The sequence below is a fragment of the Ceratotherium simum genome, chromosome 39, assembly GCF_057802395.1.
Source record: "Ceratotherium simum simum isolate JZ-2026a chromosome 39, ASM5780239v1, whole genome shotgun sequence".
In the NCBI taxonomy this organism is placed as follows: Eukaryota; Metazoa; Chordata; class Mammalia; order Perissodactyla; family Rhinocerotidae; genus Ceratotherium; species Ceratotherium simum.
This window is the reverse complement of record NC_141938.1, coordinates 813,179-829,225: the sequence shown is the minus strand read 5'-3', so window position 1 is coordinate 829,225 and position 16,047 is coordinate 813,179. Positions and strand designations below refer to the sequence as shown.

The 16,047-nt window shown below is 47.7% G+C and overlaps 1 protein-coding gene across 1 annotated transcript in view; it reads right to left on the bottom strand.

Moving 5' to 3' along the window:
- Positions 1–11,595, bottom strand: part of LOC101401294 (adhesion G protein-coupled receptor E2-like) — a 38,356-nt gene extending 26,761 nt beyond the window's left edge. The window contains exons 1-8 of the mRNA XM_014797641.2: positions 11,515–11,595; positions 8,655–8,708; positions 8,239–8,358; positions 5,910–6,065; positions 2,381–2,527; positions 2,250–2,293; positions 2,045–2,122; positions 1,447–1,624 (exon numbers count right to left, since the gene is read on the bottom strand). Coding sequence (XP_014653127.2) covers positions 1,447–1,624; positions 2,045–2,122; positions 2,250–2,293; positions 2,381–2,527; positions 5,910–6,065; positions 8,239–8,358; positions 8,655–8,708; positions 11,515–11,545 — 808 coding nt within the window. The 5' untranslated portion in view covers positions 11,546–11,595. The remainder of the gene's footprint in view (positions 1–1,446; positions 1,625–2,044; positions 2,123–2,249; positions 2,294–2,380; positions 2,528–5,909; positions 6,066–8,238; positions 8,359–8,654; positions 8,709–11,514) is intronic.
- Between the last annotated feature and the right edge of the window lie 4,452 nt (positions 11,596–16,047).

Sequence of the window (16,047 nt, the reverse complement as noted above, 5' to 3'; positions counted from 1 at the left end):
GAACACATTTGCAAATCACATATCTCATAGGGTCTATTATCAGAATATATAAAGAACTCTTACAGCTCAACAACCAAATGTCAACAACCAAAGTAAAAAATAGGCAAAGGCTATTGTGAATAACACTGCAATGAACACAGGGGTGCATGTATCTTTATGCACTTGTGTTTAGAAGTTCTTTGGATAAATACCCAGCAGTGGAATAGCTGGATCATATGATATACAATGTTATAAACCAATGTTACTGCAATAAACAAAAAATTAAAAAAAAAATAGGCAAAGGACTTGAGTAGACATTTCTCCAAAAAACAGACACAAATAATCAACAATTGCATGAGAAGATGTTAAATATCATTAGTCATTAGGGAAATACAAATCAAAACCATAATGAGATATCACTTCACAGACACTAGAAAGGCTACAATAAAAAAAACAAAAGGGAAGTAAGTAACAAGTGTCTCTGAGGATGAGGAGATTGGAACTCTGATACGTTGCTGGTGGTAATGGAAAATAGTACAGCCGTTTTGGAAAAACAGTTTGGTGGTGCCTCAGAAAGTTGAACATAGAATGAGCAACATAGAACATAGAATTGCTATCACTCAGCAATTCCACTCTGTGTACGTATGCAAAGAATTGAAAGCAGATATTAGAACAAAAACTGGTAAACCAATATTCATAGTAACCTACTCACAATAGTCAAAAGGTAGCAACAACCAAATTTCCATCAATGGGTGAATGGATAAACAGAGTGATGTATCCTTACAGTGGAATATTATTCAACCATAAAAAGGAAAGAGATACTGATACATGCCACAGCATGGATGAACCTTGAAAACATTGTGCTAGGTGACAGAAGCTGGACTATAAGGTCACACGTTGTATGATTCTATGTGCATGACACGTCCAGGATATGCAAATCCATGGAGACAGAAAGCAGATTCATGGATCCCAGGGGCTGGGGGAGGGGAGGAATGCAGAGTGACTGCCTAGTGGGTGCATTGCTTACTTCTGGGTGATGAAGATATTTCAGAAATAGAGGTGATGGCTGCACAACTCTGTGAATGTACTAAATGCCACTGACTTGTACACTTCGGTTAACATGGTGAATTTTATGTTATGTGAATTTTACCTCATTAAACAAACCATACTTAATATCAAATAATATTAAATTTACATTCTTCCTAATTTAGTAATCCGTTTTCTTTTGAAGCCATTCCTATTTTATCTTAAATTCTTCACTATAATTATTTCATCTGCTGTTAATTAATGTTATGATGAAAATGCCTATTATTTACAGTTTTTCTTCATTTCTTTTTAACCTCCTATTTAATTTGTTAATGAGAGTAACACTGAGATACAAGCATGATCACTCGGCTCCAGTGAGGTTGGGGAGGAGTGAGGTGGAGGACGGGCAGAGCAGGAGCCTGGGCAGACCCAGGTAATTACCTGTGCCTGCAGATGAATTGATGGTCAATGACCCAGTGGGCAGGGCCTTGCTCAGCCCTCTCAGGACATCCTCCAGGCCAAATAGAAGGTTAGAGGCCACACAGTGCTGCTCTGAGTGGGGCAGGGTCTTCAGGTCCCCTGGGGTCTCCAGCAGAACATCCACCTCCTGCATGAGGTTCTGGGGGATGGAGACACAGAACCAATGGGCCAAGAGCCAGAGGGTCTGCATGACGACCCTGCCCACTTAGCACCGAGAACAGACTCCAGAGACTATCTATTTTTGGATAAAGGTGGTACTGGATGTGATTCCAAGGGTCTTTGCCCCTGGAATCCAGCTACTCAGAGGTCAACCCTGTCCATGAATGCCAACCATGACACAAACCGAAAGTCCAGAGCAGCAAGAGGGAAGGTGTCAGCAGGCGCATGTGGGTGTCTAACAGTGAGTACAAATACCTGCTGTCAGCTCATCCCACCCCCCGGGAGAGGCGGGGCCTCTGAGCAGGGTGCCCTGGTGTTGGGATCCTCCTCCTCCCAGACCACAGCTTCCCCCAGCCTCTATGCTTGCCTCCCCCCTGCCTCCTCTGGGTCCTGCCCTCACCTGGATGGTGACCTGGGCCAAGGCTGACTTGAAGTCTCTGCGCAGATCCTCGACTCTTTCAAAGAACTGGGAGAGACGCTGGCAAGAGAGGAGATGAGAGGGTCAGGGGACCTTGAGGATGGGAAGGGAACTTGGGGAAAAGAGGCTGATGGGGTGGGCTGCACAGAGTGATTCCTGTCCCCTGGTCCCTGCTGGGGCCACTCACCTGGGTCATGATTCCAGGAGGTGGAGTCCAGGGGGGGAAGATCTCTGCAGGGGACAGAACAGTGGGTCACTAGGTGTGAGCGTGTCTGTGTGTGCTGAGGGTGGAGTCTGGGGTCAGGTCAGGACAGGTACCTTCGCAGACGGTGTTGTTGGGGCCATCGGGGGACCCAGGAATCAGTGTCCACCCTGGGCGGCAGCGGCACCTGTAGGAGCCCACGGTGTTGACGCAGACAGTGGAGCTGTGACACTGATGCCGCCCGGAGCTGCACTCGTCCTCATCTGGGGACACAAAGATGGGGTCAGGCCAGGTCACAGCCTGGATCAGGCCCCTCTCCTCTCCACGCCCCACCCCTTTCTCTGTGTTTGTGTCCCCTCGCCCCCTTGGTGGGAGGTGATGCCACCTGGTGAGGGCACACCCCTGAGTGGGGGGACCTGAGGTTATGGGAGGTGCAGAGGTGACGCAGTGGCAGGTGAGCCGGGACAGATGTACAGGTTGTGAAACAGTGGGACACCTTCACCCCAGTCAGTGACTAATGCTGCCTGGGGGCCCCGGGAGCCTTCCCCTTGGTACCCCACCTCCTTCTTCGGGACCCCCATATCTGTTCACATCTAGTCTCCAAAGGCTGAACACCTGGCACTGCAGGGCACCCCCTGCTCAGTCTGCTAGGTTTGTGTGGCTGCCACTGATCTGTGATCAGATGCTCTGAGTGTGGGTCTCCAGGCGGGCAGCGTCTGAGCTCAGGACCTTCACAGACAGTGTTGTTGGGGCCATCCGGGGACCCAGGAACTGGCTTTCAGCCAGGGCGGCAGCGGCACGCTTAGCCGCCCACGACGTTGAGGCAGTGGGTGGAATTGTGGGACAGATTGTGCCCCAAGGTACATTCATTCATGTCTGAGAACAAAGCCGGAGGGTCAGCTCTGCCCTCCTCTCACTGCCCCACCTCTCACTGCCCCTTTTCTCAAGTTCCTCAGCAATTCACACTGAAGACACCCCCATGCCCCACCTTCCAGCATCTAACCTGTCAGGACACAACTGTGTGACGGCATTTTCCACTGTAAAGACTCCGTAAGCTCAGAGCTTATGTGGACTTGTGAGGTGGACGGGGCACAACTGTGTGTGCAAGTGTGAGCCCAGATACACCAAGTCCCTCACGCACGGTGCAGGGTGGACTGTGGTGACCTGTGACGGGCCTCTAACCAGGGAAGCTGCAACACGATGGCTATGCACCTGTTGACACAGGGGGTGGGGCTGTGGCATCACTGCCACCCAGAGCCGCACCCCTGCCTTTGTTAGAGCAGAACCCAGAGGGTCAGCCCTGCCCTGCCCAGGTCCCCCGTCTCCTCACTACCTGCACTGAGGACACAACGTTCCTGACAAAGCTCTCTCTGGCAGCTTCCCTTAAGGTGTGATCAGCAGGGACAATGCTCCCATTTTTCAGGCTATGCCTGAGGCAGAAATGGAAACCAAGTCAGGAGAGCTGAACTTCCTGATCAAGGCTCTTATTCACTTTCTCCTGAGCCCTGGACCAAGGTTCTCCTTCTCAGAGCCAGAAGTGACACCTCCCTCTGCTCCCATGTGACAGATGGGAAAGGGGTGAGGTCTGGGGGGTACTCACAGGGGGAGGGCCACCACAAGGGATCCCCAGGCCCAGAGGTCCTGACACTTCTCTGCTCTGTGGTGGGACCTTTCAGGGAGGTGGAGCCCTGGGCAGGGTCTCTGTAGGCCCTTGTTTTTCCAGGAACCTGAGGATCCTCTCCCTCCTCCTCGGGCTGCAGGACCTGCCTCAGCTCCTTCCCCACCTACAGTCTAGGCTGTGCACAGCTTCGGGTGCATCAGGTTGAGCTCCAAGCCGGGCGGGCACCTGCAGGTGTAGCTGCCCTGGGTGTTGATGCAGACTCTGCGGCCTTTACAGATTCTGGGTTTCTGTTGACATTCATCAACGTCTGCAAGAGGAAGAGAGGGTCATAGACACCTGAAGCTGCGGGCAGCCTTTGGGGCTGGGATTCTGGCATGTTTCCTAGCAGAGAAGCATCTGGAAGGTGCCACTGTCTCCTCCCTGGTGAGTGGGTGCCTTTTCTTATTCACCTGGAGGCCTGTGGGTGCATGTGGTGGCCTAGACGCTCTGCTGTCCAGATGTGGCTGGAAATGGCCTGATTCTTCTCCATCTCCCAGCTCCAAATCCCTCAGCATCCCTAGGCAGCTCCCAGCTGGAGTGGGGACATCATGGCCACCTGTGTCCCAGCCTGAGCATTTGGACAATGGCCAGGCTGGGCCTTCCTGGGGCCTGAGTGCAGGGGAAATGTTGCATTCCCCGAGCAGGACCAGCTTGGCTCACAGGGATGGCCTTTGTCCTCATTTCCCAGGGTGGCTGCTCGCTGGCTGAGTTCTCCTTGGATTCTCAGTTGTTCTGACAGGACAGTGCTCTCTCATCCACACTAATTCCAAGAATCCAGCTCCATAGAGGTGAACCAAGACCCACCCCTGAACAGCCTCTCAAGAAGGAGGCTTTTGGAGAGGGGCACGAAAAATGAAGATGACGCTGGACATCCAGGGCCACCCAGACAGCAGGCGCCAGGCTAGGTGGACTGTGGAGGCTGAGGTCCAGCCAGGTGGCCTTGGGGTGGTGAAGGTGCCTTTTTCTGATCCCCATGAAGACGACCTCTGAACTGGCAGGAAGTGGAGAGAATTACATCTGAGCAAGGCCCATGGTGGGTGAGGACTGTGGTGGCCGGAGAGGGGAGCAGGTGCTGATGGGCGAGGGGTGGCAGATGTTTCATTTTCTCAGCCCTTGGCCTCCCACCAAGGATGCAGACCTGTGGGCCCCGTGGGTGGAGCTCAGCCTCCATCTTCTGTCCCCAGGGGTTCCAAGTCAACATGGGGCCTGGGTTGACCCCCTTGGTAGAGGGTCAGGCTTGGGGCAATGGTCCCTGTTGATGCCTTCTCTTTTCCTTTGGTCCAGTCGGGAGCCTATTCCATTCAGCCAACACTCTGAGTTTGTGTGCCTGGGGTCCATGTCACCTTGTCAACACTTGACACAATATCCTCCTGGGTCTCAGTCATCTGAGGTGCCCACAGGCCATGGACTGAGATTATTGGGTAGGGCCAGGGGGAACCCTGCTAGAAGAATTAAATGGAGGCTGAGCATCCAAGAAGTCAGGTCAGGTCCAGGGCCATGAGGTGTTTTTGCCAAGTGGGGTTGTTGGTCAGGGCCAGGGGAAGCCAGGGAGGGTGAGCCCACCCTTGAATTTCCCCACCCCCATGGCTCTGGACAGAGTTCCTGGGTCTGTCATGGCCTGGGGGGGGGTCTGAGAGGACTCCTGAGGTGACCTAGTCCATGTGGGCTCCAGTGGGGGAAGGTCCCCTTCTGGCAGTGACTGATGAAGAGGATGGATATTGCACTGGAACAGAACACGCTGTGAACACAAGAGGCATCTTGATGCCATCTCCCTCTTTTTCTTTACAAAGATAAGATGCCAGGTGGGCACAGCATATGTAGAACTTCCAGAAGCGACCATCTATGGAGGGTTCTGAGCCTTGTGGTTCAGAGGAGGTGGGTGACCATGTAGGTGCCAAGATTGCCCTCTAATACCTGGAGAAAGTGGGGGCAAATGACCCCAAACTTCATGGACAAGGAGATGGAAGACACAACATTGTTCTTACCTTGACATGTGTTCTCACTCTCGTTCCTGAACGTTCTTCCTCCAGAAACAAGCTCATATCCTGGGCTGCATGTGCAGTAGTATCTCCCTTCCGTGTTCTGGCAGTCTGCGAATTTCCCACAGGACACTGCCAAGGGGGCTTCACACTCATTGATGTCTAGAACACAACAGGACAAAGGGTCACCTCCAAAAGGTGTGAGTTCCATCAGGGCAGAGACCCTGGCCTCCAGCCAGACCCAGTCATGGCAATGGGACAGAACTCATGCCCAGGTGGCCTCATTCACAACTGGGGAGAAGCCAGGAGGTCAGGAGCCTGCCCACTGCTGGCTTCCAGCCCCCTTTACTCACAGTGGCCCAAGTACACCCCACACTCCTCGTCAGGCACTCCCCCAGCTCCCAGGGTCAGGCCTTGTCAAGATATCCCAGGATGCATCTGGGGGAGTCTTGCTCTCTCCACCCCTGAGGGAAGTCCCCCCTTATCAGAGCCTGAGTCAGATATGAAATGAGGAAGCAGCACAAAATGGCTACAGCTGAGTCACTGGGAGTGTTTTGTGGCATCTCTTCTCTCCTTGTTCTCTAAACATGAGAAGAAAGATGCCCATGACCCAGGTCCCCTTTGAGCAGCTCAGGGTCTTGTACACTGTTGCTAAAAACAGCATCAGCTTAATAAGAACCATGGACTCAAACATGAATCAAAATGCAGAGACAAAATGTTTGGTTCCTGTACATTCCAATCAGGGGACCAAAGACTTTAGAGCCTGAAAGGACTCTCAGCATCACGACGAGTGAAGACAGGCAACTGGTCTCCCCCAGATCAGAGCTCTCTTCTCTGTGCCTGCAGATTTCCCTTCTAAGGCCCCCGACCCAGGCTGTGGGTGTCAGCACCAGGACAGGACAGGAGCAGGAGGGACACACTCTGAGGGATTCCTGTTCAGCCCCCACCAGGGCAATGGGCTTCCCTCCAGTTCTGTGATGGCTGCAATGGCTGGACATCTGTTCTCAAGGCTAACGGGATGGGTGGAGTCGAGTGGAGGACCGTTCAGAATGAGGTGCGTAGGCAGCGAGATATGAGGATGGGAAATTCTCAGTCCTACAATTGTGTTCCCAGAAAGGAGCTGGGATCCAGTGACGTTAGCAGCAGGATCTCTCCACGGTCACCCAGCCTACAAATCTCCGTGAGACACACACGTGCCAATGCACAAAGGATCTTTAGGAACACCTCCAGGGTCATGGGTGGGCTGGTAAGGTGTCACAATAACATTTTTTTTTCCCTGAGGAAATTACTTTCCCTCCAATATTGATTAACACATGGATGCTTAGGAAACAAAACGAGAACAAAGAAAATCACCCATGAGTCTACTATACGGACTACTAGAAATTTTAGGGGTATTTTTTACTTATATTTTCTAACATAGGAATATTTTCCTTTATTATCAGTAAATATGCATCTAAGACTAGTTCAAGTAAATGAAGAATGTTTCTAGGTAAGAGTAGTATAATTTCCTTTTTTCTCATTTTTTAAAATTGTAGTAAAATGCACATTACATAAAATTTACCATCTTAACCATTTTGAGGTTGTATAATTTCCTTTTGTGATCCTGTATCGTTGAAGAATAAAAACTCCTTCATTTTAAACCTGGATCTGGATTCTACCACAGTAGTTGTGGGGACTTTGGACAAGCCACTCAATCTCTTTGAGCCCAAATTTGATCTTTAAACCACAGTCCTGGCTCTGCTTGCCTCACGGGTCTGCTGTGAGGACGCAGTGGGAGACCATGATCGTGAGCCGGACAGGAGTTCCTGGTGAGCTCCCTCTAGTAGGAGAGCCTGAGCTTCCAGGCCCTGGGTGCTTCTTTCCTCCTGTTTCTGCCATTATTCCTCCCCTTTCTTTGTGCTATGAGAACAATAATAACAACAATAATAACAGCAATAACAACGATGATAGCTCACCTTTGTTGATAATTTGCTCTGTATTAGTCTAAATATTAAATTTCAACCATACATGTGGGGAAGGTTCAATGATTATCCCTAATATACAGACAAGCAAACTGAGGCACAGAGAGGAGAAATAATTTCCTAAAGGTCAGAGAGCCAGCCAGTGGCAGAGCTAGGCTTTGAACCCACGTAGCCCAGCTCCACTGTGTTAGCTCTCAACACTCCACTACTGATCATGAAACCCGATGCTCACTTCCCTCAACCCTCCCCAGCCCTGTCTCCTCTCTCATCCTTGACAAAGTGCTTCTGTGCTGCTCTCAGTGCTGAAGGATCTGGATGCCCCACACCTCCCCAAAATCTCTGTATGCCCCTGTGCAACCCCCAAGCTCCTGTACCGTCGCAGGTCTCCGCGGGGTTGGTGATGATCTCCCCAGACAAAGAACTGAATCCTGGATGGCAGAGACAGATGGTGCCACTGACACATATGGAGTTCCGAGGGCACCAGCGAGCACAGGCTGTGGGACAAAGACAGCGTCAGAAGGTCCAAGAAATGGAGGAAGCCAGCTGCCAACTGTGGGTCCATGAGTAGATGAGAGGAGGGCAGAGATGGATGACTCCCACTGGAAGCAGAAGAGCTCAGAAGACTCTGGACATTTAGGGAGGAAAAAACGCCTTCTCCTGTCCACAGAGGAACATCTCTGAGCCTCACGTGCAGAATAAGCCTCCTTTCCCCGCCTTGTTGGTGAAGGAACCCAGACCCCAGCATGGGATCCCAGCTTACGTCACTAATGCGGATGCTGGGAAAACTCACCTCTAGAGTGCTGGGCTGTAGGTCCCAATGACAACAGCAGCAGCAGTGAGAATCCTGGGACAGGATGACCAAGAGAAGACAAAGAGAAGAGAGTCAAGCTCTAACTTCAACCCCTGTCCGATAGCCATTGCCTCCTGGGGAGGTGGCTCTGGACCTGCAGCCTATGGCTTTCCAGCAGCCTCCCCGAGGCTCCTGTACTCGACTCAGAATTGAGGACTCAGCCTCTCCCCTCCATCTCCAGGACTTCCCGAGGAATCAGTCACTGACAGCCACAGCCCTCGTGGAGCCTGAGGTTCTACAGGTGAGGGGACAGAATATACACAGACAGCTGATGACAGGGACACAGCTTAGGAACTGCAACTTCTCCCAATGAAGGGGGAAAATCTTGAAGGAGAATGTCCTCAGATTGGAGTGCCTTTGCCCAGACCCAGGTTCTTTGTTCTCTGGAGATGGCAGAAATCTGCTTCAATGATTTCTCTTCCAGGATCACCCCCCCTGTTTAGAGTACATGATTCAGGGCACACAAGAAGAGTGTGGGTTTGGAATCAGACAGCCTGAAGTGTGAGCCCTAGCTCACAGTGATTTCAGCAGGGCGTGGAGCCCTGGAATCAAGAGAGGGGGAGCTGATGACAGGTGACGAGTGAGAACTAAGGAGTCTGCAGGTGCAGCCACCATCTCCTGGTGAGTGGACTCTCCAGGTGCAGCACCCACGGCTTCTGTGCTTCCCCCAGCTGAGCTCCTGGCCTCCTGCAGTTCACTGAGGGCACAGCCTTCCCACGTTGTCTCCCAGTCCAGTCCTGAGAAATGAGTAACTGACAGCAACAAGCTTTGTGGTATGAAAACAACTACAAGTGCTAAGGAATAAAATCTACCCTACGGACAATACCTCTAATAACACCTGTTAGAGTGTGTCATCCCAATCTTGTGAGCCAAAAATTTTCTGAAAATCCTTTCAGATCTGTGTGCCTTGAAGGAAGACAAAAGTGAATTCCTCTTTAGGCTGTGCTGCCCAGTTCAACTCTGTGTAAGGTGACAGAGGACACTGGTGGAGGATGAATTAGGAGATGGACATGTTCAAGTCTGCATCCCAGACCTCCACGTGGTGGCTGTGTGGCTTTGGGAACACCACCCATTGTGTGAACCACACTTTCTCCATTGCAAAATGGGGAAACGGTAGCGTAATAGGAGGAGCTTTATTCTGATTGTAGATTAGTGACAACTAACAAAGGGTTAGCACAGAGTCCGATACAGAGTAAACAGACAACGTATGTCAGCTAAAGGGAAAGAAAGAGAAAAGGAAGAAAATGAAGAGCAGAGTTTCTCTCGGGCTCCTCTATGACCTTCCTGGTACCTGAGACCCACCGTGTCTAGGTCAGACTCCAGGGTCAGGCAGAATCACATGCTCACCTTGGTCCTCTCAGGGGTCAGAGTCCTAGACCCCTACTCTTCCCTCCTTGCCCACGAAATGTCCTTTTCTCCTATGACTCTGTGCAGTACTGCAGAGGGCCAGGCTCCGGGTCCAGACCACCTGAGTCCAAAGCAGCCTGAAGCTGCCCCTTGGGAAAGTGGTGCATGCCTTCCGTGCCTCAGGTGCCCCACCAACCATGCCTCTGTTTCCTAAAGTGTGGCACCAGAGCAGGATCAGATGAGTCCCAATGTCCCATGTGTATGAATAAGTTCATTTAGTCTACTGATCACATTCTACATAGACACCTAAAAATGTAAATATCCAGAAGAAACTAACTTTGTTCTCCACTGCTTTCAAATTCCCATAGTATTTGGTACAATGGACCCTCCGAAATATGCCCAGCTTAAAAAAATCATATTCCACACAGCAGATGATAAGAAATGTGGTTATTTTCATAAAACCCAGGAAACAAATTACAACCAATGAGGACAACATATAAGGGATGCCTAACCTACTAGGTGATATGTACTATCCCAAGCATTGAAGGAAATACAGACTAATCAGAATTAAGCTCACCTCACTAATACTAGTTTTTACTAATTCACTGTTATTGTCCTTCAAATAATTCCATTACTCATACAAAACTGAAAGACTAAAGGACTATGTTTTTCTTCAAATATTAAGTTTCTTAGAGTTTGGTTATCTACTCTTATGAAAAAATAACATAGGCAGCGTGATGGTTAATTCTATGTGCACATTTGATTTGGCCATGGTACCCAGATATTTGATAAGACACCAGTCTACATATTGCTGTGAAGGTATTTTCTAGATGAGTTTAACATTTAAATCGGGAGACTTTGAGTCGGCAGATTACCCTTCTTAATCTGGATGGGCCTCATCCAATCAGTTGAAGGCCTTAAGAGAAAAAAGGCAGACCACCTCCAAGGAATAGGGAATTCTGCTTCCAGACCGGCTTCAGACTTGAGATGCAACAATAAGTCTTCCCTGGGTTTCCATCCTGCTGGCCTGCCCTGCAGATTTTGGACTTTCCAACCTCCACAATCTCATCCACCAATTTCCTAAAATAAATCTAGATAAATAGGTATGTAGGTAGATAGGTAGATAGATAGATAGATAGATAGATAGATAGATAGATAGATATAGATGTAAAGATACATCCTGTTGGTTTCTCTGGAAAAGCTGAACTAACTCAGGTGCCAGAATGAGAAATCTCCAAGTCCCCATATTTGCCCTAGGAATATGTTTCACCGAATTTCTCCTTTGAAAACTGAATATAATTGAGCTAATATCCTTCCTAATTTTTCTTCCCTGCTCTTCCTTACAGAGATAGTGGAAAAACAAGACAGAAATCAAACACAGAATAGAGAACATTCTCAAACTGGACAGACCGTTCCCAGATAGCTTTAGTCTTCTCTCTATAATTCTTCCTACCTGGCAGCAATCTTAGAAATCTCTTCATCATGGTGCAGAGTCCAGCAAGCCCAGTCACGGAGGATGTCTGATCTTGGTCCGTGCAAGTGAAAACGACTTCCTATTTTTAGTAGGACTTCTGTCTTCATGGGCTGACTTAGGAAACTACTTATCTGAATGCTTTCTTCCTCCTAAGCTGCCCAATGATTAACTTCTTTGAAACTCACAGTTCTGCTTTTAAATATTTTCACAGCATCACTAGTATTTGCACTGAAAGCCTCCTTGAGCCTGGTTTTTATACCTTTCTGATATAGGAAGCGTGAAACTGTGTTTACAAGACCTCCCAAGTGTGAAGAATCATTCTACTGGTCTTTTTGCCCCTAGAAGGACCTTAGGTCAGAGTGAAAAGACTAATCTATTTATTATCTATTATCAGACTTCTTTGTTTTTAAGTTTTTATTTTGAAATATATGTAGATTTGCAGGAAGGTGCAAAAATGAGACCAAGAGTTCATGTGTACCCTTCACTCAGTTTCCTGCAAAGGTTACATTTTCATGTAATGATAGTCCAATATCTAAACCAAGAAACTGACACCGGGGCAATGTGTGTGTAGTTCGGTGTCATTTTATCACATGTGTGGATTCCTGTAACTGTCACTGCAATCATGATATGTAATATTTCATCACCACAAAGATCTTCTTCATGTTACTCAAACTTCCCTAAACCTTGGCAGGTCTAAAACTAAGGTGTTTTTATTCTTCAGCAATATCAAAAGAGTCTTAGATTCACATATACTGATAAAGGAGAATATTGCTGACATGTTTTAAAAGAAGAGCAATACATACCCCCAATTTTCCAGTAGTCTGTGTGGTGGTATTCTGGTGATTTTCTTTGCATTTTTAATATTTTCTTTGTTTTCTATGTGTCCATGTGTAATAGTTGGCTAGGTTGCCATAACAAAATAGCATAGACTGGGTGGCTTAAACAACAGAAATTTATTCGCTCACAGTTCTGGAGGCTGGATGTCTAAGATCTAGGTGACAGCAGGGTTGGTTTCTGGTGAGGTCTCCTCCTGGCTTCCACATGGCTGCCTTCTCACTGTGTCCTCACATGGCCTCTCCTCTGCGTGTGGAAGAGAAGAGAGAGAGCTCTGGTGTCCCTTCCTCTTCTTTAAGGACATCAGTCCTATGGGATTAGGGCCCCACCCTATGACCTCACCTAACTTTAATCACTCCTAAAAGCCCCTATCTCCATACACCCATGGGGGTCAGGGCTTCAACATATATTTTAGGGTGACACAATTCAGTGCATAGTATCATGTTTATTTAATATTTGGGAAAAAGTAAATTTTATCAAAAAAAGTTTTGATTTCCCCTTAATTCCTGAAGGATATCTTTTCTGCATATAGAATTCTAGGCTGACAACTCTTTTCTTTCAACATTTGAAAAATGTGCTACTTTGCATTGGCACCATGGTTTCTGATGACAAATTAGCTGTAATTCAAATTGTTTTTCTCTTATCTTATCTCTCACTGCTTTCCAAATTTTTTTCTATGTCTTTAGTTTTCAAAAATTTGATTGTGATGTACCTTGGCATGGATTTGAGTTTATCTGTTTTGGAGTAGATTCTTGAATCTATTGGTTTTTGTCTTTTGGCAAACTGGGGAAATTTTTAGCCACTTTTTCTCTGAATAACTTTTCAGATCCACATTTTTTTTTAACTCCCTCTGGAATTCAATGACACAAATATTAGATTTGTGTTATAGTCCCACAAGTCCCTGAGACTGTGTTCATTTTATTTTTTGTATTCTGTTTTCTATGTTCAGATTGAATAATTTCTATTGTTCCATCTTAAAGTTCACTTATTTTTTCCCCTCCTTTGTCTCCATTCTGCTAGTGAGCCCATTTGGTAGATTTCTCATTTCAGTTATTGGACTTTTCATATTTAAAATTTCCATTTAGGTCTTCTTTATATCACATGTATTTGTCAGAGTTTTCTATTTCTTTGCTGAGACTGTCTATTTATTCAGAAAAGTTTGTTCATAATTGAGCATTGGAACATTTTTTATGATGGGTGCTTTAAAATATCTGTCAGATAATTCTAACATTTGTGTCATCTGAAATTGAGATTTTTACTGGTTCTTGGGATGACAATGATTTTTGACTGTATCCCAGATATTTAGGGTATTATCTTTCAAAACTGGATTTTATTAAAAGCTTCTGTTTTGGCTGACTCCCCTGACATCATGCCAGTGGGGAAAAGGCTGACATCTTTGTGTTGCAAATGAGGGTGGAATCCAGGTTTCCCACTTGGACTCCATTGACTCCCCAGTGCGGAAGGGCAACCTGGTTACTGCTAGGTGGGGTGGGTGTTCTCACTCACAACCAGGCCTCTGCTTACACCATCCGACTTGGGGATGTGGAGATGCCTCCCCACATGGCCTCCACTGACACCACAGAGAGGGGCTTTTACCAACGGGCGTGTTGCAAGTCCCAGCTCCTTCTCTGCTGCAACCCCATAGGGGTGGGAGGAGTGCTTCATTACAGCTGGGCAAGGGTGGGGGTCAGGGCTTCCCACTTGATCTTTGCTGATCAGGGTGAGGGTGGGGCCACAGTTCTTTCTGTGGTGATTGGATGCAGCGGGGCAGTTGCTGCTGAAGTGGCTCCTGTTTTGCTAGACTGCCCCTTTCTTGGTCTTTGGCTAGGGAGAGCAGGCTTTTCTGGGGACACATTTTTTATCTGCACCTGTTGGTATTTCAGGGCTGCAACCTCTTAAGTTCCAAGCCTGGGGTATGTGACGAAAAAGAAACCCTCGGAATTCACATTGTGTATTTCCTTGGGTCCCAGGGTCCCTGTGCTGTCTGCCTTCTCTGCGCCCTTCAGAGTCTTCTTATGGCTGTTTTATGTATGAAATTTTTATATTTACTTTAACTTTAGTTATTTTTAACATAAAGTTTTCACACTATGCCCTTGGTCTCAACTTGTCCTTTAGACAACAACAGTTTTGGGGGAGTTTTGCATGTTGTACATACAGACCCACATCTTTCTTTCTGGCTGCTCTTGCGTATATTTAGATTGCAGGATATGAATAAATTATATTTTGCCATTCCCTTTTTTGATGTACATTTAGATGACCTCTTGTTTGTCATTGCTGCAATAATTCTTCTTTTAATATCTCAAACACATCATATGGAGAATATCTGTAAATTCTTTAGAATAGGTATCAAGTGGTTCAAATAAGTGTTCATAAAGCATATACATTTTACATCGTCTCAATTCTGCCCAACTTGTATCTAATGGGACTCATCAAATTACCCAGGTGGTATAGGAGATGATCAATTTCCTGCATCCTGTCAATATACTACTATCACGCTTTTTTATTTTTCATTTCTAACATGAATACTTTTGTTGATCTGTGGCTAAAGTGACTTCTATGCTCTAATCAATCATTTGTCTCATTTTGAAGGAAAGTAATATAAGAAAGAGATATATAGGGATTTTAAAATGTCAAGGGAGTGACATCAGGATCATGGCAGAGTGAGCTTTTTCCTTTGTCTCTCCCTTCTAAGTTACAATTAAATGGACATCCATTAACCAACAGAAGATTCACAACACAACAGGTGCCCGAGAGATCCATGCAGCTGTGCATCTGAAGGTGGGGGGACTGGACCCCTGGGAAACAGTGGAACTAGGTGAGTGCACCCCTCTCCTCCCCTGTGGCAGTGATCTAGGTTGAAGATCCTCACACAGCAGCGGGCGCCACTGTGAGTGGAGGCGGGGACAGCCTGGCCCACCTGTGACACTTTCAGAGTGGTAACCCAGCCCTCGGGAGCACCACCCTGATGCAGTGGCCCCACCCACACAAATGTTCCCCACTGAGTGACAGTGGCTCAGCCCATGCAAAGGCACTCCACCCGCTGAGTTCAGCTGACGGGCTGGACCTGACTACTGAACTCAACGGCCCAACCTGTGTGAGCACGACCAGCCAAGCAGCTGTGGCCAGCTTGTGCAAATGCAGAGTGGCCCAACTGGCACAACTATGAGCAGACGGAGTGGAAACATAGTATGCTGTCCCTACCCATCCTCCCAGCATTGGCAGGTGGAAGTAACAGGAACCAGAACAACACCTGTGACCCAGCTCCCAGTGGTGGAAATCCAGACACTATCTCCACCAGCAGTGGGGGTGTATACAATTTCCCAGTTCCCCAGGCCCCCACCAGCTACTGTGACACCCGTGAACCCAGCACCCCTGACAGTGGTGCAACCAGCACCCCAAGACAACCCAGGAACAGCAGTGCATGTGGTGCACAGGACAGCAGTGTCTGAGCCACGGAGACCCAGTGGAGGAGCATGAGACCCAGGTGACCAGAACTAAAGTAACAAAAGCTGAACCCAAATAAGAAAAGGTGATTACTTCCACAAATGTGCTGGCAGAGGATCAATTCATCAAACACCATGAAGAAATACAGTAACACTCCAGAATAGAAGGAAAATGACAACTCTTCTTCAACAAACCTGAAGTCACGGAAGATTAGAGTTTAACTAACAGAGAATT